Genomic DNA, 24506 nt, shown 5'->3' with positions numbered 1-24506 from the left:
AGCTTCCCAATTTTTTTACTTATCAATTTTTCGAATTTTCGATTTTCCAAAATTTTTTGATTTTATTACTTTTCGATTTTATCGATTTCTGGAATTTTGGTTTTTTCGATTTCAAATTGTCAATTTTTTTACTTTTCGGTTTTTTGTATTTGTCGTGTTTTCGATTTTCGATATTTGAATTTTTAATCATGTTACTTTTTGATGTTTCGATTTCTCGATTTTTGAACTTTCTGGAAAATCTTTCTATTTTTTGGTTTTAGAATTTCCATTTTTCATTTATTCGATTTTTAATTTTTCAATTTTCAATTCTTTGATTTTCCAGATTTTCTGTTTTTCCAATTTTCGGTTTTTCGATTTTAGAATTTTCAATTTTTCGGTTGTTTGATACCAAATTTTCAATTTTTCAGTTTTTCAATTTTTTGATTTTAAATTTTTTGAATTTTCTTTTAATTTTTCGGTTTTTTCAATATTTGATTAATCGATTTTTCGATTTTTCAATTTTTCCACTCTTCAGTTGTTAGCTTCCCAATTTTTTTACTTATCGATTTCTCGAATTTTCGATTTTCAATTTCCGACTTTCGATTTTTCAAACTTGGATGTTTCGTTTTTCGATTTTTCAATTTTTCAATTTTTCGAGTTTACGATTTTCCAAAATTTTTTGAATTTTTGGATTTACGAATTTTTGTCTTTTCGAATTAATCAAATTTTCGATTTTTGATGTTTCCTATTTTCGATTTTTTAATTTTTCCATTATTCAGTTTGTGGACTTTTCAATTTTATTACTTCAGCCCCCTAGAAAACTTCACTTCCCTCCGCCTCTGTCGCCATCACTCTCTCCGTTCGCACGGTGGCAGCACTGCCAAAACAAAAACGATACGTCAAACTTGACAGTAGTGACATTCGTCGATTATTTATCGCCGCTTCAATCTCAAATTAAACCTTTGTTCGACCAAAATGGGCGGAGAAGCGGCATTTCCGCGCCCCGACGATGCCTAATCCGGCAAAAATCCTCACTTTTCCCAAAAAACTCCACGCCTTCGCGATGTCTCGGTCAGGTAACGAAAAGGCGTAATAGGAAGATTTCCAGAGCCGAGTGCCCCCTTTCCGTCGAATAATACTCGCATTTGTTGTTATGGAGGACAGTCTGAGCGTGAAGTCCAACGAGTCGTTGGCGACGAGCGAAGAGTTCGACTTCGTCGGCGACAAGCCCGGGGCGAACAAGACACCCACTTTGGACATCAAAAACGGGGACCTGAACGAGCTGAAGAGCGCGCTGACGGAGGTGCTGCAGGAGACCGGGCGAAACATGGGCGAAGTGGAGAACAACCAGAAGAAGATCGGGCATTCAACGTTCTACGGGTGTCTGGTGGAGCCAGGGAAGGATCCGCTGACGAGGGAGCTGGACTCGTCGCCAGAGGAGAAACAGGACTCGGTGAAGCAGGACTCGAACGAGGACGAAGAGGGTGAGGGGTTTGTTTTTGCGGGGCGAGATTTGGTAGTATAATGCGGTTTGTTTTGATTGTTATCAGAGGTTTTTTTAATGAGCGCTGTGTGGTGACCTTGGAGTGGTTTCCATAATTTAATGGTTGATAGATAAAGTATGGAGCGGTTTTTGTAAACAAAACAAATGTGATTCACTTTGTGTTAAACTATTAATTATGGTAGATTTTATATTGTTTACAAGGTTTTAAAGTTCAGTTTTGATTGGTTAGAGAGATGTATCACTTCTATATTTAAATAATTAATATCACGAAGTGATAGTAATGCAAACACATGTTTTGTTTTAGTGATATGACTTTAATACCCAAGGTCACTTAATGGAAAAATCATTCCCACCAAAATTTTGATGACGTCAGGTCAGATGTTTGCTAAGCAAATTCTATTGAAAGTGTATGAGAAAAAAGTGGTGTAAATAACACACTTGACTTTTTCGATTGCAATTTTTCGCTTTAAAGTTTCTCGATTTTTTAATTTTTCAATTTTTTTTTCAAGTTTTTCAGTTTCTCAATTTTTCAATTTTTTGTTTTCATAGTTTTTAATTTACAATTTTTGATATTTTTATTTTAAATAATTAAGTAATCCTAATTATAATTTTCAAAATTTCTCACATTTTCAATGTTATGGTTTTAGAATTTCCATTTTTCATTTATTCGATTTTTAATTTTTCAATTTTTCGGTCTTCCAGTGTTACAGTTTTTCGACTTTGCAATTTTTCGATTCTCTTTCGTTTTTTCTACTTTCCAATTTTTCGATTCATTAATTTTTTTTCAATTTTTGGTTTTTCAATGCTTCAGTCTTCCTTTTTTCAGTTTTTCAATTTTTCAATTTTGGATTTTTCGATTCTTCGATTTTCGTTTTTCCAATTTTCGAGTTTTCGTTTTTTCGAATGTTTGATTCATCCAGTTTTCAATTTTTGAAATTTTTGATTTTTCGAATTTTCGATTCTTCGATTTTCCATTCTCAGGTTTTAGATTCTTCGATTTTCGTTTCTTGGGTTTTCGATTTTTCAATTTTTCATTTCTTCGATTTGGAATTTTTTTCTTTTATTTTGTAAACTTTTCGGTTTTTCAATGTTTTGATTTTATAATTTTCTTTTTCCAATGAAAAATTATTCCATTTCTTCATTTTCATTTACTCCTTGTCCAGTTTTTCGAATTTTAAGTTTTTAGATTTTCTAATTTTTCGTGTTTTAAATTTTTTTTCAGGTTCTTCGGTTTCTCAATTTTTCAATTTTTCGTTTTCGCAGTTTTAAATTTACAATTTTTCGTGTTTTCGTTTTAAATAATTATCTAATCCTAATTATAATTTTCAAAATTTCCCACATTTTCAATTTTATGGTTTTAGAATTTCCATTTTTCATTTATTCGATTTTTAATTTTTCAATTTTTCGATCTTCCAGTGTTACAGTTTTTCGGCTTTACAATTTTTCGATTCTCTTTCGTTTTTCTACTTTCCAATTTTTCGATTCATTAATTTTTCTCGATTTTTGTTTTTTCAATGTTTCAGTCTTCCTTTTTTCAGTTTTTCGATTTTTCAATTTTGGATATTTCGATTCTTCGATTTTCGTTTTTCCAATTTTCGAGTTTTCGTTTTTTCGAATAGTTGATTCATCCAGTTTTCAATTTTTGAAATTTTTGATTTTTCGAATTTTCGATTCTTCGATTTTCCGTTCTTCGGTTTTAGATTCTTCGATTTTCGTTTCTTGGATTTTCGATTTTTCAATTTTTCATTTCTTCATTTCTTCGATTTGGAATTTTTTTCTTTTATTTTGTAAACTTTTCGAATTTTCAGAGTTCTGATTTTATAATTTTCTTTTTCCAATGAAAAATTATTCAATTTCTTCATTTTCATTTTCTCTTTGTCCAATTTTTCGAATTTCAAGTTTTTAGATTTCCTAATTTTTCGTGTTTTCGATTTTTTTTCGGGTTTTTCAGTTTCTCAATTTTTCAATGTTTCGTTTTTGCAGTTTTTAATTTAGAATTTTTCGTATTTTCATTTGAAATAATTATGTAATCCTAATTATAATTTTCAAAATTTCCCACATTTTCAATTTTATGGTTTTAGAATTTCCATTTTTCATTTATTCGATTTTTAATTTTTCAATTTTTCGATCTTCCAGTGTCACAGTTTTTCGACTTTACAATTTTTCGATTTTTGGTTTTTCAATGTTTCAGTTTTCCTTTTTGCAGTTTTTCGATTTTCGATTTTTCAATTTTGGATTTTTCGATTCTTCGATTTTCGTTTTTCCAATTTTCGAGTTTTCGTTTTTTCGAATATTTGATTCATCCAGTTTTTAATTTTTAAAATTTTTGATTTTTCGAATTTTCGATTTTTTGTTTCGATTTTCGATTCTTGGATTTTCGATTTTTCAATTTTTCCTTTCTTCATTTCTTCGATTTGGAATTTTTTTCTTTTATTTTGTAAACTTTTCGGTGTTTCAGTGTTCTGATTTTATAATTTTCTTTTTCCAATGTAAAATTATTCAATTTCTTCATTTTAATTTTCTCTTTGTCCAATTTTTAGAATTTTATGTTTTTAGATTTTCTAATTTTCCGTGTTTTCGATTTTTTTTTTCAGGTTTTTCAGTTTCTCAATTTTTCAATGTTTCGTTTTCGCAGTTTTTAATGTACAATTTTTCGTGTTTTCGTTTTAAATAATTATGTAATCCTAATTGTAATTTTCAAAATTTCCCGCATTTTCAATTTATGGTTTTAGAATTTCCATTTTTCATTTATTCTCTTCTTCTCTTTCGTTTTTTCTACTTTCCAATTTTTTGATTCATTTATTCTTTTCGATTTTTGGTTTTTCAATGTTTCAGTCTTCCTTTTTTCATTTTTTCGATTTTTCAATTTTTTCTTTTTTTCGATTTTTCAATTTTTTCATTCAGACTTCTCAATTTTTTTTTCAGTTTTCCATTTCTCGAATTTTTCATATATGTAGAATTTTTCGATTTTTCGATATTTTATATTTCGATTTTTCAAATTTTCGGTTTTTCGAGTTTAGAATTTTAAATTTTTCGATATTCAAGTTGAAAATTTGGAAAAAGTGAAAAATCATTCCCATCAAAATTGTTATGATGTCACATCAGATTTATGCTAAGCAAATTCTGTTGAAAATGTATAAGAAAAAAGTGGTGTAAATAACTCCCACAGCTTTTTCGAATTGCAATTTTTTGAATTTTCAAATTTAAATTTTTCAACTTTTCAATTTTTTTATTCTCTAGTATTTCATTTGTACAAATTTTCGATTTGCAATTTTTGTCTCAGTTTTTTATTTTCATTATTTTTACAATTTTTCGTTTTGGGATTTTTCCATTTTTCATTTTTCTGTTCCGTCAATTTTGTGACATGCAACACTTCGAATTTTTATTGTCAAGTTTTCGAGTTTTTCGATTTTCCAATTTTTTTTATGTTTCAATTTTGGATTTTGTCGTTTTTGGATTTACAATTTCACTGGTCTTTAATTTTTAATATCTCAGTTTTTCGATTTTTCAATTTTCGATTTTCGATTCTTCAATTTCCGATTTTCGCTTCTACGATTTTCGGTTTTTGGATTTTCGTTTTTCTGATTTTCGATTCTTCAATTTTCGGTTCTTCGATTTACGATTTTTCGAATTTCGATTTTTCCGATTTTCGATTTTTCTTTTTTCGATATTTCAATTTTCGATTTTTTGGTTTTTCGATTTTTCTTTTTTCAATATTTCAATTTTCGATGGTCGATATTTCGATTTTCGACTTTCCACTATCGATTCGTCGATTTTCAACATTTGAATCATCGAGTTTTTGATTTTTCGAATTTTCGAGTTTTCAATTTTTCCATTCTTCAGTTTTTAGACTTCTCAATTTTTTTTACTTGTAGAATTTTCAACTTTTGATTTTTTGAATTTCGTTGTTTCGTTTTTCGATTTTTCAAATTTTGAATTTCTAGTTTCCGAATTTTTCAATTTTCGATTTTGGTTTTCAGTTTTTAGATTTCTCAATTTTTCGTTTTTTGTATTCAAATTTTCAATATTTTGACTTTACGATTTCTCGATTTTTCAATTTTCCGATTTTTGACTTTCCGATTTATCGATTTTCGATTCTTCAATTACTGATTTTCGATTCTTTGATTTTCAAGTATCGGTTTTTGGATTTTCGTTTTTCCGATTTTGGATTCTTGAATTTCAGTTGTTTGATTTTCGATTCTTCAATTTACGATTTTCCGAATTTCGAGTTTTTTTTTATGTTTCAATTTCGCATTTTGTAGTTTTTGGATTTACAATTTCACTAGTTCTTAATTTTTAATATCTCTTTTTATTTTCGTTTTTCTGATTTTCGGTTCCTCAATTTTCGGTTCTTCGATTTACGATTTTTCGAATTTCGATGTTTCCGATTTTCGATTTTTCTTTTTTCGATATTTCAACTTTCGTTGGCCGGTTTTTCGGTTTTCGACTTTTCGATTCGATTGTTCGATTTTCGATTCTTGGATTTTCGGTTCTTCGATTTTCAACTATCGATTCCTCGATTTTCAACATTTGAATCGTGGAGTTTTTGATTATTCGGATTTTCGAGTTTTCAATTTTTCCATTCTTCAGTTTTTGGACTTCTCAATTTTTTTAGTTTTCGATTTCTCGAAGTTTCCATTTGCCATTTTTCGGATTTTCGATGTACAATTGTTCGATTTTTCCAATTTTCTATTTTTTAAATTTTCGGTTTTTTATTTTAGAAATTTCAATTTTTTTGATTATTTGATTTTAAAGTTTTTCAATCTTCCGTTTTCCGATTTTTCGTTTTTTGGAATATTTAATTCATGGAATTTTAATTTTTTCAATTTTTCAGTTTTTAGCTTCTCAGTTTTTTTTGCTTGTCGATTTTCGAATTCTAGAATTTTCTTCTTTTGATTTCTCGAATTTCGTTGTTTCGTGTTTCGATTTTTCAAATTTTCATTTTCTGATTTACGAATTTTTCAATTTTCGATTTTGGTTTTCAGTTTTTCGATTTCCCAATTTTTCGTTTTTTTGTATTCAAATTTTCAATTTTTTGACTTTACGATTTCTCGATTTTTGACTTTTCGGTTTTTCGCTTTTCGATTCTTCAATTACTGATTTTCGATTCTTTGATTTTCAAGTATCGATTTTTGGATTTTCGTTTTTCCGATTTTGGATTCTTGAATTTCAGTTGTTTGATTTTTGATTCTTCAATTTACCATTTTTCTTTTTTCGATATTTCAGTTTTAGACTTCTGGATTTTTCGATTGTCAACTTTTCGATTTTTCTAATTTTTTAATTTCAATTTTCCGATTTTCAATGGTCGAATTTTCGAATGTATTCTTCAATTTCCGTTTTTCCGGTTTTCGATTTTTCGTTTTCAATTTTTTGCTTTTCAATTTTTCGGTTTTTCAATACTCGAATATTCAGTTTCGATTTTTCAAAATTTTCGATTTTACTTTTTTGCGAACATTTCAATTATCGAGTTTTCAATTTTTTAGCTTTTTGATTTTTCGAATTTTCGAATTTCGATTTTTCGATTTTCGATTCTTCGATTTTTCTAATTTTCAATTTTTTAAATTGTCGGTTTTTTATTTTAGAAATTTCAATTATTTTGATCTTTCGATTTTAAAGTTTTTCAATCTTCCGTTTTCCGATTTTTCGTTTTTTCGAATATTTAATTAATGGAATTTTCATTTTTTCAATTTTTCAGTTTTTAGGTTCTCAATTTTTTTTTTACTTGTCGAATTTTCAACTTTTGATTTTTTGAATTTCGTTGTTTCGTTTTTCGATTTTTCAGATTTTCGAATTTGGTTTTCAGTTTATCGTTTTGTTTTGTATTCAAACTTTAACGATTTTTCGATTTTTCAATTTTTCGATTTTTGACTTTCCGGTTTTTCGATTTTCGATTCTTCAATTACTGATTTTAGATTTTTTGATTTTCAAGTATCGGTTTTTGGATTTTCGTTTTTCCGATTTTAGATTCTTGAATTTCAGTTCTTCAATATACGATTTTTCCAATTTCGATTTTTCCGATTTTCGATTTTTCTTTTTTCGATATTTCAATTTTAGACTTCTGGATTTTTCCATTGTCGACTTTTCGATTTTTCTAATTTTTTAATTTCGATTTTCCGATTTTCAATGGTCGATTTCTCGATTTTTCAATTTTTCGATTTCTGACTTTCCGGTTTTTCGATTTTCGATTCTTTAATTACTGATTTTCGATTCTTTTATTTACAAGTATCGGTTTTTGGATTTTCGTTTTTCCGATTTTGGATTCTTGAATTTCAGTTCTTTGATTTTCGATTCGTCAATTTACGATTTTTCGAATTTCCATTTTTCCGATTTTCGATTTTCCTTTTTACGATATTTCAATTTTAGACTTTGGATTTTTCGATTGTCGACTTTTCGATTTTTCTAATTTTTTGCTTTCGATTTTCCGATTTTCAATGGTCGATTTTTCGATTATCGACTTTTCGAATCGATTCTTCGATTTTCGTTTTTTCAATTTTTCGGTTTTTCTTTTTTACGAACATTTGAATTATCAAGTTTTCAATTTTTCCATTCTTCAGTTTTTAGACTTCTCAAATGTTTTTCGATTGTTTGTTTAATTTTTTATTTGTTCAAATTTTCGATTTGCAATTTTTGTCTCAATTTTTATTTTCATTGTTTTTACAATTTTTGGATTTTTCAATTATTCTTTTTTTTGTGAATTTTTTTAATTTTTCGATTTGCATTTTTTTGTGTTCAATTGTTCGAATTTTCAGTTTTTAGATTTTTTAATTTTTCGTTTTATCAACTATAGATTTTTCAGTTTTAGAATGTTTCCATTTTTTAGTTATTGTATTTTAAAAGTTTTTCATTTATTCGATTTTTCATTTTACGATTTCTAATTTTTCGACTTTTAATTTTTCAATTTTTCGATCTTTCAGTGTTACAGTTTTTCGACTTTACAATTTTGCAATTTCTCGCTTCTTTAATTTTTTCGATTTTTAGTTTTTCAGTGTTTCAGTCTTCCTTTTTCAGTTTTTCGCTTTTCCAATTTTTAGATTTTTTAACTTTTCGAATCGTAAAAATGGCAAAATTGCAAAATTATAAAATTGAAAAATTGAAAAATCGAAAGTTAAAAATTGAGAAACTTAAAAATTGAAAAAACGAAATATTAAGAAGTCAAAATTGTAAAATTTAAAAATTGGGAAACTGGGGAACTGAAAAAATCGAATATTGAAAATAATCGGGACAATGAAAAAAAATCAAGAACTTGAAAAATTGAGGGAAAGAAAAATCGTAATATCGACAATTTTCAAAATTGAACAACTACAAATCGAAAAATTGAAAAAATTAAAGTTGAAAAAACCAAAAATTAATGGAACCGAAACATTGAAAAAATCATTGAGTCGTTCATGATTTTAATCAATATAATAATTACCTCATTTATTAATTTTTGTTTAATCACCCTGTATAATTCTAAAATTTTTGAGTGCATTCAGAGAAATGACGCCATCAATTTTTTGGAAGAGGATAACTGAATTTTGTAGTTTTAAAGTTAAAAAGTTTGTTTTTTTTGCAAAAATCTGGATATCTAGAGTAAAAACTGAACACGGATTCATAAACCACATGAGGATTATTACGTTCAGGAAGTAAAAATGTTTGATTGTGTTTCACGGGCGAAAGAAATTCCCTTTAGACCATTTTTTTGCTTAAACAATATACTTAATGGCAATTTACGGTTAATTAAGTGTGAAATAAGTAAATGGAATGTAAATAGCTCAACCGTGTTACATTATCTCTTCTTGAGGTCACTTAACACTTTAAGTAGTGGTAAATGGAAACTGTATCACCTATTTAAAAAAAAAAAAACAAATAGTGTGATAAACATGTAAATTCTTGTGATAACAAAGCACATACTTAATATTGGTAAGTTTGCAACACTGTTTTTTGTTTTGTTTTAGTTGTTACGCAACTTTTTAACTATTAACTGTTACCGATAACGAATATCAATGTCAAGGTGTTTTTAAAATTTCAAACTTGTGCCGTTCTTAATCATGAATTGTTGTGTCACGTCTAAATTAAAAATAACGTAATAATTTTAACAATATTCGCAACTATGTTGCCACGTAAGTCGAGTAATAAAATTTTATTCCGATTTACTCAACTCGAACCCAGTCCAACATCAAACGAAACACAATCGTCAATTAATTAGCACTTTTATTGTGAAAATTCCCCATAAAGATATTTTTTACAACGCATTTTACCTTACCCAACAAATAAAAGTGCACTAATTCAAATATTAAAAATGTGGGTCACTTGGAAAAGATAAACCTTAAACAATGCTAACAGAACCACGTAGGTGTCGAACCGACGACCTTCGAAAAAAAAAAATGTATGAACTATTTTGTTGGTGTTTTTGTCGAGGTACTCCGACTTTCTTCCCCCGCCAAAATTTAAATTTTAAAGTACTTCGGTTAGTTTCAGATATCGACCAGGACTGCACCATATTTGCCGGCGTGACGTACTTGGGGGCGGCTGCCATAAACGCCCCCAAGTCAGAAGCCGAAATCCAACGTAACATGGCCATACTGAACGAACAGAGTTCGGAACAGGGCATCAAAGTCTCTGTGTCGGTGCCATGCTCATCGCAGGGTTTCGTCGTGTAAGTACCGATTTGAAGGTAGCAATATCCCGTTTACGGTGATGTTTCGTACAGGTTGTATGATGCCATCTCGAATTCGGTCATATCTCGGTACGAAATCCACCGCATACTGTTCTATGCGAGAGGTGCCATAGAAAGTACCGAGGCTGGATGTTTCGCGTTCACGTGGTCGCACGGGGACACCCAGGAGTCCGCCATTTTTCAGTGCCATGTTTTTCGGTGTGACATAGCGGAGGCGGTGTCCAGAGTTTCAGGTACATATTTATATTTTTATGGTTAATATACGGCTTTGTTCGCGGTTTGATGACCGCTACAACTAGTTCTATTGTTATAAATCATGCAAAAGTACAACGTAATTACGAAATAATTTTTTAATAGTAGAGTTAAAATTTGACGTGACGTTATTAAAACTGTTTGCGTAATACCAATAAATATGGCGGCGTCAAAATGGCGTCGCCGCGTCACCAATCAATAGCCGTTGGCACGAATTGTTTAATCGATTCGGGGACTTCCGCCTTCTAACCTTCCTTGCTCGGAATTCTGTTTAGGGTGTTTCGCCAAAGCGTTTCAGAGGGTTCCGCGCTCGATGAGCAGTTCGGTAACGTCTGCGGTCGACATGACGGGTTCCATTACGACCTTACCGGACGCCAGAACGCTGATGTACGTATTCGAAGTGAGTCTAGAGATTAGGGAGGATGATGGCAAGGTGAGTTGATTGTTGGGTTGTGCAAAGAATCAGGGGAGTTTGTCTAGGGTACTTTCTCGGTGGTGGGAAAAGACAGGGGCGGCTTCAAGCTCAAAAGCAACGTGGAGAAGCAGCTGTGTTTGAGCATACGTCAGGTGTCGGACAACGGGCCCCAGCTGCACATCGAGAGGTGTTTCGGGGTCCTGGTGGCGCCGGGACGTCACGTGAGGCACTCGGATATGCAACTACTGGAAATGGTAAGATGAGAGCGGTCGATGAGGAAAATTAGAAGCGAGTGGTTAGGCAACCAGTTATACGTTAACACATTCCAGTATTACTGGTTGCCTACTTCGTAAAAATATAAACTGGGATTTATAAACTTGCTGTTGACGTTGAAGTACGTTGCTTTTAGAGCTGAAAATTGTCTTTATAGACTCCGTTGCCAAGTTGCCGTTGATACTAACTTTGATGTGGAGGATTTAAGTTGATTACTACATTTACCATTTTAAACATGTTTTTAAGTTTCTTGGTGTCAAAATAAGTCTAGACATATTCAGAAAAAGAGGGGCAAAATGGGGCCCCGCCCACCCGCCCTATCTCAATTGTCACGATTTTTTTTATTCGTCGTGAGCCAAGAGGGCGGAGCTTGACTGCAAAATTCTTATTTCTCTACAAAAAATTGCCGTCTAAGACATGTTTTTGAGTATCGGGATATTCAAAGAATATTGTGTGTATTAAGAAAAAATTAAAGCCAAAGATTAAGCCCCACCCATACCTGCCCTTAAACGTGTTTTAAGTTTCTAAAATAAAAAAAAAAAAATCATCACAATTGATATGGGGTGGGTGGGCGGGGTTTATATTTTGCCTTTTTTTTCTTAATATGCACAGTACTCTTTGAACAACACGATACATAAAAAATTATTTTAATTTCTTGTAGAGTATTAAAGTATTTTGCTGTTAAGCTCCGCCTCCTTGGTTCACGGCGAATGAAAAAATTCATCACAATTGAGATAGGGCGGGTGGGTGGGCATAGATTTTCCTTTGTGTTTTAATATGTATAGACTTCTTTTCACAACATGAAACTTAAAACATGTTTAAAATGGAAAATTTGTATACGGAACTACCGATTTCCTTGCAAAATTTTACCATTTTAACCATATTTTAAGTTTTTGTTGTGAAAAGATGGCCATGTATAGTAAGAAAGCAACAGAGGCAAATTATAAGCCCCGCCCACCCGCCCTATCTCGATTTTAATGATTTTTTTTATTCGTCGTGAACCGAGGGGCGGGGCGTGATTGTAAAACCCTAATTTTTTTTATGAGAAACTACCATATGAAATAATGTTTTTAAGTAATCGTGTTATATGAAGAAAACTAAATATTTTAATTAAAAAAAAATTCCAAAAGGGAAGCCCCACCCATCCGTCTCGATTTCAATTGTGGTGAATTTTTCATTCGTTGTCAAACCGAGGGGCGGAGCGTAATTGCAAAATAGATATTTCCCTATACAAATTTACCATTTTAAACATGTTTTTAAGTTTCTTGTTGTCGAAATAAGTCTACACATATTCAGAAAAAGAGGGGCAAAATGGAGCCCCGCCCACCCGCCCTATCTCAATTGTGATGATTTTTTTTATTCGTTGTGAGCCAAGAGGGCGGAGCTTAACTGCAAAATCCTTATTTCTCTACTAGAAATTGCCATCTAAGACATGTTTTTGAGCATCGAGATATGCAAAGAATACTATGTGTATTTAGAAAAAATTAAAGCCAAAGTTTAAGCCCCGCCCATATCTGCCCTGATCTAAATAGTAATGAAGTTTTCATTTGTTGGTAGACATAGGGGCGGAGCCTAATCGAAAAATCCATATTTATTTACAAAAATTTACCATTTTAAACGTGTTTTAATTTTCTAAAAGAAAAAAAACATCGCAATTGAGATGGGATGGGTGGGCGGGGTTTATATTTTGCCTTTTTTTTTTTTCTTAATATGCACAGTAATCTTTGAACAACACGATACATAAAAAATGATTTTAATCTCTTGTAGAGTATTAAAGTATTTTGCAGTTAAACTCCGCCCCTTTGGTTCACGGCGAATGAAAAAATTCATCACAATTGAGATAGGGCGGGTGGGCGGGCATAGATTTTCCTTTTTGTTTTAATACGTGTAGACTTCTTTTCACAACATGAAACTTAAAACATGCTTAAAATGGAAAATTTGTATACGGAAATAGCGATTTTGCAATTAGGCTCTCCTCCCTTAATTGCGAAATCCATATTTCCTTGAAAAAATGTACCATTCTAATGATTTTTTATTCGTTGAAAGCCTAGGGGCGGAGCTTAATTGTAGAATCCTTATTTTTCTACAAGAAATTATCTACATTCTACAAGAATTTCCCATTTTAAGCTTGTTTTAAGTTTCTTGTTCTGAAAAGACGACTACGTATTTTAAGAAAAAAAGCAAAATATAAGCCCCGCCCACCCGCCCAATCTCAATTGTGATATATTTTTTTTAATCGTCACATTTTGGCTTTTTTTTTAAATGTGTAGACTTATTTTCCTAACATGAAACTTAAAACATGTTTAAAATGGAAAATTTGTATACGGAACTACCGAATTCCTTGCAAAAATGTACCATTTTAATTATATTTTAAGTTTTTGTTGTGAAAAGATGGCCATGTATAGTAACAAAACAACAAAAGCAAATTATGAGTAATATCTCGATTTTAATGATTTTTTTATTCGTCGTGAACCGAGGGGCGGAGCTTGATTGTAAAACCCTCATTTTTTTACGAGAAATTACCATATGAAATAATGTTCTTAAGTAATCGTGTTATATGAAGAAAACCAAATGTTTTAATTAAAAAAAAATACCAAAAGAGAAGCCCCACCCATCCGATTCGATTTCAAGTGTGATGAATTTTTCATTCGTTGTCAAACCGAGGGGCGGAGCGTAATTGAAAAATCGATATTTCCCCATACAAATTTACCATTTTAAACATGTTTTTAAGTTTCTTGTTGTCGAAATAAGTCTACACATATTCAGAAAATGGGGGGCAAAATGGAGCCCCGCCCACCCGCCTATCTCAATTGTGATGATTTTTTTTATTCGTCGTGAGCCAAGAGGGCGGAGCTTATCTGCAAAATCCTTATTTCTATACGAGAAATTAGCATCAAAGACCTGTCTTTGAGTATCGGGATATTCAAAGAATACTGTGTATATTAAGAAAAAATTAAAGCCAAAGAATAAACTCCACCCATACCTGCCCTGATCTAAATAGTAATGAAGTTTTCATTTGTTGACAGACCTAGGGGCGGAGCCTAATCGAAAAATCCCTATTTATTTACAAAAATTTACCATTTCAAACGTGTTTAAGTTTGTAAAAGAATAAAAAGTTCATCATATTTGAGATGGGGTGGGTGGGCGGGGTTTATATTTTGCCTTTTTTTCTTAATATGCGCAGTACTCTTTGAACAACACCATACATAAATAATGATTTTAATTTTAATAATAATGAAAAAACTTTCAGAGTTTAAAAAATATATTTGTAGTCACTGCTACACGTGTTTCGGTACACAGTACCGTCTTCAGGCAGAAGAGAAACTAGCAGTGACTACAAATATATTTTTTAAACTCTGAAAGTTTTTTCATTATTATTAAAATTAATATGGAGTTTAAACACGTATCAGCCTCATCAATACAAACATAATGATTTTAATTTCTTGTAGAGTATTAAAGTATTTTGCAGTTAAGCTCCGCCCCTTTGGTTCACGGCGAATGAAAAAATTCATCACAATTGAGATAGGGCGGGTGGGGGGGGGCATAGATTTTCCTTTTTCTTTTTAATATGTGTAGACTTTTTTTCACAACATGAAACTTATAACATGTTTAAAATGGACAATTTGTATACGGAACTACCGATTTCCTTGCAAAAATGCACCATTTTAACCATGTTTTAAGTTTTTGTTGTGAAAAGATGGCCATGTATATTAAGAAACAAACAAAGGCAAATTATAAGCGCCACCCACCCGCCCTATCTCGATTCTAGTGATTTTTTTATTCGTCGTGAGCCGAGGGGCGGAGCTTAATTGTAAAACCCTCTTTTTTTTTACGAGAAATTACAATATGAAATAATATTCTTAAGTAATCGTGTTATATGAAGAAAACTAAATGTTTTAATTAAAAAAAATATATATATACCAAAAGTGAAGCCCCACCCATTCGTCTCGATTTCAATTGTGATGAATTTTTCATTCGTTGTCAAACCGAGGGGCGGAGCGTAATTGCAAAATCGACTTTTCCCTATACAAATTTACCATTTTAAACATGTTTTTAAGTTTCTTGTTGTCGAAATAACTCTACACATATTCAGAAAAAGAGGGGCAAAATGGAGCCCCGCCCACCCACCCTATCTCCATTGTGATGTTTTTTTTTATTCGTCGTGAGCCAAGAAGGCGGAGCTTAACTGCAAAATTCTTATTTCTCCACGAGAAATTAAAAACATGTTTATGAGTACCGTGTCGTTCAAAGAATACTATGTCTATTAAGAAGAAATTAAAGCCAAAGATTAAGCCCCGCTCATACCTGCCCTGATCGAAATAGTAATGAAGTTTTCATTTGTTGGCAGAGATAGGGGCGGAGCCTAATCGAAAAATCCATATTTATTTACAAACATTTACCATTTTAAACGTGTTTTAAGTTTCTAAAAGATTAAAAAATTCATCACAAGTGAGATGGGGTGGGTGGGCGGGAATTATATTTTGCCTTTTTTTCTTAATATGCACAGTACTCTTTGAAAAATACAATACATAAAAAATGATTTTAATTTTTACTTCCCGAGCGTAAGCAAAGGAAGTATTGTAATCGAGTCCGTCGGCCGACTCTCTACTTTTACGTTTTCTCGATCTTTCATGACCCCTAGAAGACGAAGAAATAGGTCTCCCGTTTCCGTCTGTCTGTCCGTCTGTCCGTCTGTCCGTCCGTCTGTCCGTCTGTTGTCCCGGATTTTTATTAGACAGATAATCTCCGAAAGTACTCGACCGATTGTTGTGAAATTTTGTACTTATATTAAGAATATCATGTAGATGGTAAAACGCTAACCAAAATTTGTCTAATCATCCCCACCACTAATGCGATGACGTCACTTCAAAATTGTACATAGTAAATGGGTTTTCAATTGTATAAAATAACAGTCCTACACATGTAGTTTACAACTCTGAATCGACTTTTCACCCGAAACGTCCAGATTTTTGGAAAAAAAATCAAAATTATAAAACAACATTTTGAAATTTAATTTTTAATCTGCTAACCAGAATGCTTTGAAATGTTGCAGATCTGTTAAGGCTATAAAGAGCATCATAAATCTTTAGTCAAAAAATATTTGCTTATCCCCTCCAAAAACTTGATGACGTCAGCTCAAAAGTTTGTGGAATAAATCATATCTAAAATGTACAAAATATGATGAGTCTGTACTTGTGATCTATCACTCCATTCATATTTTTTGGATTTGCATATACAGGGTGACTCAAAAAAATTAATGAATGCGTAAATATATTTTATTGATTTAATCAGGAACTACAAAACCGAATGCTCTGATATCTTGCAGATGTTTTAAGGTTATAAAGAGCATAATAAATGTTTAGTCAAAATATATTTGCTTATCCCCTCCAAAAAATTGATGACGTCAGCTCGAAAGTTTGCCGAATAAATCCTATCCAAACTGTAAAAATATGATGAGTCTGTACTTGTAATTTATCACTCCATTCATATTTTTTGGATTTGCATATACAGAGTGACTTAAAAAAATTAATGAATGGGTAAATATATTTTATTGATTTAATCAGGAACTACAAAACGGAATGCTCTGACATCTTGCAGATGTTTTAAGGTTATAAAGAGCATAATAAATGTTTAGTCAAAATATATTTGCTTATCCCCTCCAAAAACTTGATGACGTCAGCTCGAAAATTTGCCGAATAAATCATATCTAAAATGTACAAAATATGATCAGTCTGTACTTGTGATCTATCACTCCATTCATATTTTTTGGATTTGCATATACAGGGTGATTTAAGAAAATAAATGAAAGCGTAAATTTATTTTACTGATTTACTCAGGAACTACAAAACCGAATGCTTCGAAATCTTGAAGATATTTTAAAATTATCATAAGCATGGTAAATTTTTGATCAAAACGTATTTGGTCGTCCCCCCTAAAAAAATTATGATGTCACCACAAAATTTTGCTGAAAAAATCCTATCTAAAATGTACAAAATATGGTGAGTCTCTTCTTGTGATTTATCATTCCATTCAATTTTTTTCGATTTGCATATACAGGGTGACTCAAAAAAATTAATGAATGCGTAAATGTATTTTATTGATTTAATCAGGAACTACAAAACCGAATGCTTTGAAATCTTGCAGATGTTTTAAGGTTATAAAGAGCATAATAAATTTTTAGTCAAAATATATTTGGTTATCTTCTACAAAAAACTGATGACGTCAGCTCAAAAGTTTGCCGAATAAATCGTATCTAAAATGTACAAAATATGATGAGTCTGTACTTGTGATTTATCATTCCAATCATATTTTTGGATTTGCATATGCAGGGTGACTCAAAAAAATTAATGAAAGCGTGAATTTATTTTATCGATTTAATCAGGAATTAGAAAACCGAATGCTTTGAAATCTTGGGAATATTTTAAAGTTATTATAAGCATGGTAAACTTTTGTTCAAAATGTATTTGTTCATCCCTCCTAAAAAAATTGATGACGTCACCCTTAAATTTTGCTGAATAAATCCTATTTAAAATGCAAAAAATATGATGAGTTTGTACTTGTGATTTATCATTCCATTCATATTTTTTAGATTTTCTTAAGAGGTGGTTCAAAAAAATTAATGAAGTCAATTTATTTTATTGATTAAATTAAAGGCAACATTTATTATTAGTATTACACCCCAACCAGCCCAATTTGGTAGACACAAAATTTGTTAAAGGAAAAACTCGGTTGAAACATAAGGGTAGCACGCTTATTTATATCGACTTTAACATTACAGACCTGCATTTGTTTTATGCGCTCACTTGGTTCCGCGAATGTGAAATAGACATGTTTATAATCAACCAATTGTGAATTTCACCGTCAAGAATTAAAATAAAACCCAATGTTTTATATAATAAGCGGAAGTCGAAGCAATAAAACCGATGGTCGTTTTGTTTACAGTTTCTCTGTTTGACTCTCACGTATGCTGTTACGCCTGTCATCTTAAATTAAGAATGTTTATACATACACGATTTTCAGTTGCCTCTGATACGTATACGTGAGTAAATTGTTTCGTTATTTTATTGATTATTACAAATCAATATTCAAAACGACCCAATTCATTTTCCCGAAAATTTGAGAATATAATAATTTTATTCTTAGTATTACACTACATCTATCCCAACTGATATACGTGTCCTTGCAAAAATGTTGATGACGTCATCGCAATTTGTTTTTTAAATTCCCACTACAAAAATGTAATGAGAAAAAAAACACAATAGGCATGCAGTCGTCAAGTTTCCGACAGCGAGGGAAGTACTGTCTAAACTCTTTAGACCAATTTTTTCTAGAGTATTTAAGTATTTAGCAGTTAAGCTCCGCCCCCTTGGTTTACGGCGAATGAAAAAAATCATCCCAATTGAGATAGGGCGGGTGGGCGGGCATAGATTTTCCTTTTTGTTTTAATATGTGTAGACTTCTTTTCACAACATGAAACTTAAAACAAGTTTAAAATGGAAAATTTGTGTACGGAAATACCGATTTTGCAATTAGGCTTCCCTCCCATAATTGCGAAATCCATATTTCCTTGAAAAAATGTACCATTTTAACCATGTCTTAAGTTTTTGTTGTGAAAAGATGGAAAGGATATTAAGAAAAAAAGGCAAGTTGTAAGCCCCTCCCACCGGTCCTGGCTCAATTCTAATGATTTTTTTTATTCGTTGTAAGCCGAGGGGCGGAGCTTAATTGTAGAATCCTTATTTTTCTACAAGAAATTGTCTACATTCTACAAGAATTTCCCATTTTAAGCATGTTTTAAGTTTCTTGTTCTGAAAAGACGATTACGTATATTAAGAAAAAAGGCAAAATGTCAGTTCTTGTAGATGTTAGAAAATGATGGGAGCTATTTAAAATATCAAAATTTGTTTTTCGTGGAATTAGTGCTGTCAATCAAAAAAATGTTCCCCTACTTCAGGGGATTTTCCTTTCAACTTCAACGTCAACGGTGACAAGTTTATAAATCGGCGTTAAGTCGTACGAACGCAGTGCATACGGTCGAATTTCGTGCAGAAGGAGCAAGCTCCATCAAACAACACCTCGGTGGACCGTAACTGCACCCTCATTTCCGCGACCTGGGACCCCACGGAGCCCTCCTTCGAATCTCTGAACATAGAAACCCCCAAAGACGTGAAGCAGTTCATGACAGTGGCCGTAGACCTCGTGATTCGCGGCATCCAGGAACCGGTGCGGTTCCAGATCGAGACCGCCGTGAGGATCTTCGGCCAGAGCGAGCGCAACTTCTGGTACTTCCAGAAGAGGTCGCTCGTGCAGCAGTTCTTCTTGAATTTAAAAGAGGTAAACGGGACGATAACTTGTTTACTTGCGAATGTAGGAGAAAAAATTAGAACATCAGACAAAAACAAAGTAATGGTAGTGACCTTAGGTGTTATCAGTAAATTTTTAACGATGACGGAAATGTGCTTATCTGGTTTCAATGCGAACTCTTTGTTGAGGTTGTTTGTCGGTAGGTGGTAGCTGGGGATCTTAACGACATTTATTATGAAGTGTTGAACATGGAGACGTCGGGGGAATTGGACAAGAATTTGCTGAATTTGAACCTGAATCTGTCCAGCCTTATACAATCGCCTAGTATTACGTCCATTGATACCATTACGCCCAAGGAGGAGTACAACTCGGGTGAGTGTTTTTCGGTGGGTCGCGGACAACTAGAAATCGGTTTTTAAGTAGACGGCGACGAGCCGCTGCTGAGCGGGACGGGATTGGTCTCGAAGGATTGCTCAGAGGATGTCCTTGAAAGTTGGGCCGATGTACTTACTCGCTGGAAGTCGACCAAACAACCACCCAAGCAACTGGCGAGTTTAGTGCGGACGGGGATACCCGAAGCGCTGCGGGGGGAGGTGTGGCAGCGGTTGGCGGGGGTGGAGGAGAACACAGAGATGATGGAAAATTATAGATTACTCATTACGAAAGTTAGTTTGCATATTGATGAAATTTTGCGACCGCTATAGGTGTTTTCTTAGGAAAGTAGCTGTGAGAATGTGATACAAAGAGACATTGCACGAACGTTCCCCGCCCATGATTTTTTCAAAGAAGCGGGAGGTTTGGGCCAGGATTCTCTCTACAGAGTTAGTAAAGCGTACGCCGTCTACGATTCAGAAGTAGGATATTGTCAAGGACTTAGTTTTCTAGCTGCTACGTTGTTGTTGCATGTAAGTTTCCACCAGCAAATTGTACCCGTTACGATATATCTGGTTTCCAGATGCCCGAGGAGCAAGCTTTCTGTGTTTTAGTGAAACTAATGTACGACTACCGTCTCAGAGACTTATACAAAGACGGTTTCGACAATCTCTACCTGCGCCTTTACCAACTCAACTGCTTAATGAAGGAACAGTTGACGCAACTGTGGCAACACTTCGCCGACCACCACGTCGAAACCCACATGTTCGCTTCCCAGTGGTTCCTCACCCTCTTTACTGCCAGATTCCCTCTGAACTTCGTGTTTCAAATAATCGACGTATTCTTACTCCAAGGCATCGATACGTTGTTCCAAGTAGCGTTGGCCTTGTTGACGGTGAGTTAAACCGGGTTTGTCGAGCGTCGACGTCACCCGGAAACCCTTCATTGTCGCAGGCATACACCAAGGACTTACTCCAACTCGACTTCGAAGGAATTTTGAAATACTTCCGCGTTTCCCTGCCCAAGAAGTGCAGAAACGAGGAGTCAACGCGGCAGTTAATCAAGACAGCTTGTAGCATAAAAGTGAAGAAGTTGAGGAAGTTCGAGGCTGAGTATTTCGCGCTTAAAGGTAAGTCTGTGTTGTGTGCGTGTGTAGAAGCATTTAGGGCGTTTAGACTCCGTCTGGTTCATGTGAATCGTTATCGTACACATGAGCTAAGGCGTGTTCGTGTTCGCTAGGCACTCACCTCTTATACTAGATCTGTGACTAACGAGGAGTTCTCACATGGTGTAACGTAGTAGTAGCTGTGTGTTACCTCCTCTAGACGGCTGGGAAATTATCATGTTGGATTCAGAGGCTGCAGATAACGCGGAGAGCGAAGCCAACGAAGTCCAACAGCTCCGTCTGACATTATCGCGCTACGAAGAAGAGAGAAAACTGATGTTGGATGAAATCGCTCAACTAAAAGATATGCTAAAGCGTGAAGTGGAGCAAGCGGAAAAGGACAAGAAGAACAACGCGACAATCATCAACGACTACAAACTAGTCCGACAGAGATTAGATACGCAGTTGCACGCGGTCCGGACGGAACTAGAGAACCTTAAAGTGAGTAAAACCATTGTTTAAGTATATTATAGTTGGACAACCTAATACAAATTTTACTTCGCCCAAATAGTGAGCTTTAGGACAAGGAATCCAGGGGGCGTGGGTCAAATTTTTCGTCAACGCGCATTTTCACTACAGTGAGCCAACGTATTAGGTTTATTTTACTCTACATAAGATGGCGCCATCAAACATTAGCAAAGGCATACACCCTTCACTCTGTTCTTAACGATGAGTTATCCATAAATCCATAATTAACATTGTTCCGTAAACAGTAATGTGTATAAAAATATATGTACAAAATATAAAAATATACTTGACATAAAAAATATGAAGCACCGCGTTGTAACGTGATAGAAGTAATTTTACCACAAAAGGGTACAGGGGCGGGGCTTAAGTTGCGCGACTTGTAGTCGGACCTGAGGATTTCGAAGACTGAATATTTCAAAAATTTCTAGATATCCAAGAAACTTTGAAGTTTCTAAATATTTCAAAAACTGAAGGTTCCAAAACTTCTGAAAATTCCAAAAATTTCAGAGTTTTTCGAAATTCCAAAGATTTGGAGTATTCGCAAACTGAATATTTCGAAGACTGAAAATCCTAAAAATTCTGAAGACTTTAAAGATTCCTAGGATTCCACAAATTCCTAACATTCCGGAAATTCCGAGATTAGAGATTCTAGAAACTCCAAATATTCTGAAGAATTTGAATATTCTATACATTTTACAGATTTTAGAGATTCTAGAGATCATAGAGCTTGACATTCTAGCGATTCGAGAGGTTTTAGATTCCAAAGATCCTACAGATTCTGAAGTTTCTGAATATTTCGAAAACTGAAGATCCCAAAAATGAAGAATTCTGAACATTACAAAGATTTCGAAGGGTCAAATATTCCAGAAATTTCAAAGATTTCGGATATTCGGAGACTGGAAATCCAACGATTCTAAAGATTTTGAATATTTCGAAGACCAAAGATTACAAAAATTCTGAAGAATTTGAAGATTCCAAAAATTTAAAAAATTCCGGATATTCTGAAACTCTAAAGATTCCAGAGATTCGAAGACTGGAGATTCCAAAAATTATGAAAACTAAAGAATTCGAAAATTCTAAATTTTATAGGGATTTTCAAGGTTCCAGAAATTCCAAAGATTTCGGAAATTCCCACACTAATGAGACCAAATATTTTAACGAATACGAAGATTCTGAACATTATAGAGACTCCAAAGAAATTCCGAGATTCGATATTCCAAAGATTCTAAAGAATATGAAAATTCTGATGTTTTCGAAGCCTGAAGATCCCAAACATTCTGAAGATTATAAAGATCTAAAGATTTCAGTTATTCCAGAAATCCTAGATTCTTCAAAGCCAAGAGATTCCAGAGATTCTAAAGATTTTGAAGACTGACTACTTCAAAAATTTTGAAGATTATAAAGATTGGAAAGAATTCAAAAGATTCAGAAATTTCAACAATCTCATAGATTCTGGAAATTCCGAGACTCGAGCGATTTCAATGATTTTAAAGAATATGAAGATTTTGAATAATTCCAAGGATGAAGATCCTAAAAATTCTGAAGACTGAAGATTCCCAGGATTATAAATATTCTAACGATTTCACAGATTCCACAAATTCCGGAAATTTCGAAGCTAAAGATTCCAGAAGCAATAAATATTCTGAAGATTTTGCCTACAAAGATTTCAAAGCTTCCAGAAATTCCACAAATTCCTAAAATTCCGAGACTGCAGATTCTAGAAACTCTGAATATTCTGAAGATTTTGAATATTCTATATATTCTATAGATTTTAAAAACTCTAAAGTTTCTGGGTTCTAAGGAGTCTACAGCTTCTAGAGATTCTGAAAATACAAAAAATTCTGAAGATTGAAGATTTGCAGGATTATTAATATTTTAAAGATTTCATAGATTCCAGAAATTCCGAAACTAAATCAGTGGCGTAACATCGATGCATTGAGAAGGGAGGCTCGGCTGAGTTATACTTCTTTCAAAAACAATTAAAAAAAGAGCAATTTCTACAAAAGAATAGAGACGACCGTTTAATAAAAATAAATTAATTTGTTTGTTAAAAAAATAGACTTACGTAACAATAAATTATGATAATCTATCACACAAAATTTGATATTTTTAATTATTAAACGAGTTTATAATGTGAGGGATTATAGCATGAGTAAAAAATTTCACGAACCCCTCATTATAAACCAGTATCATATACTATTTTATAGTCGACTTGTCTTAAATCAACAGTTAAATCTTTAGATAAAAGCGGGGTTAAAACTCTGAGAATAAGCAACCTATGACTATAATTATATGGTTTTTAATTTTCTGGCGCAATTTATCGATACCGTAAAGTCGGATTATAATAAGGGTCAACGTTTTCTGTCTTTAACATCGAAGTAATAAACACAGTTCATATTGTAGCATAATTGTCGTTTATAACTAGAGTTTCGACTGTACCGTAATTTAACAGTTATTATTGCTCACCAAAAATTACCTTTTTACTTCTTTTACTTACTTTTTTATTCAACTCATACATCAAATACAGCAGTAACAATTGTTTAAATTCTTTTTCAATAATGTCAACGCTAATAAAATAGAAAAGTGATATTTTTATTAACCGCAATAATATTTTAATATTTCAAAATCGAAATATTCATCGCCGCTGCCACTGCTTGCACGATATTTGTAAGGCCAAACCAAAACAATGTTCTGCGCACTCCCACCACCTGTACCCTTTCGTGTTGAAAGCTGCTCTACGAAAGAATTGTATTTAAATGAATTTGACGCCTATTTTTATTATTTGACTATATCCGAAGACTGACAGAAACTTTCCAAGGGTTTTTAAACTGGTATAATTGTTTAGTTTTACAAGATTTAGTAAAATTTAGATTCGTGGTGTTACAAACATATTAACACAAAATGAAAATATATATTCAAAGTAAATAACAGAATGACATAAACTTTCGGCGTTGACATTACAAATAATTACACGACAGAAAAAAACGCATTAAGAACTTAAGAGGTATGTTTGTAATATCGAGTTGTTAAAGGCTGCTTTGAAGACTGATTGTTTCTATGAAAAACAATTGCTGTTATCCGACGTTTTGGTAGATTTTGTTCCAAAAATACGAGATAA

General features: G+C 32.7%; 1 protein-coding gene across 3 annotated transcripts in view; it reads left to right on the top strand.

Moving 5' to 3' along the window:
* Positions 1–862: 862 nt before the first annotated feature.
* Positions 863–24506, top strand: part of LOC135129635 (rab GTPase-activating protein 1-like) — a 33901-nt gene continuing 10257 nt past the window's right edge. Inside the window, exons 1-12 of one of the 3 annotated variants that reach the window (XM_064056851.1) lie at positions 863–1463; positions 9941–10118; positions 10173–10372; positions 10667–10824; positions 10872–11060; positions 19129–19413; positions 19587–19755; positions 19807–20048; positions 20100–20288; positions 20339–20650; positions 20710–20884; positions 21081–21361. In XM_064056851.1, coding sequence (XP_063912921.1) covers positions 1133–1463; positions 9941–10118; positions 10173–10372; positions 10667–10824; positions 10872–11060; positions 19129–19413; positions 19587–19755; positions 19807–20048; positions 20100–20288; positions 20339–20650; positions 20710–20884; positions 21081–21361 — 2709 coding nt within the window. In that variant the 5' untranslated portion in view covers positions 863–1132. Of the gene's footprint in view, positions 1464–9934; positions 10119–10172; positions 10373–10666; positions 10825–10871; positions 11061–19128; positions 19414–19586; positions 19756–19806; positions 20049–20099; positions 20289–20338; positions 20651–20709; positions 20885–21080; positions 21362–24506 lie in introns of all 3 variants that reach the window. The other 2 variants (XM_064056850.1, XM_064056852.1) reach the window with 2 other exon arrangements.

The sequence above is a fragment of the Zophobas morio genome, unplaced genomic scaffold (genome assembly GCF_036711695.1).
Source record: "Zophobas morio isolate AGI-343-1 ecotype UQ-CSIRO unplaced genomic scaffold, CSIRO_AGI_Zmor_V1 ptg000016l, whole genome shotgun sequence".
Lineage (NCBI taxonomy): Eukaryota > Metazoa > Arthropoda > Insecta > Coleoptera > Tenebrionidae > Zophobas > Zophobas morio.
Note: the sequence above shows the minus strand (reverse complement) of the source record. Positions and strands in the feature narration are given on the sequence as shown.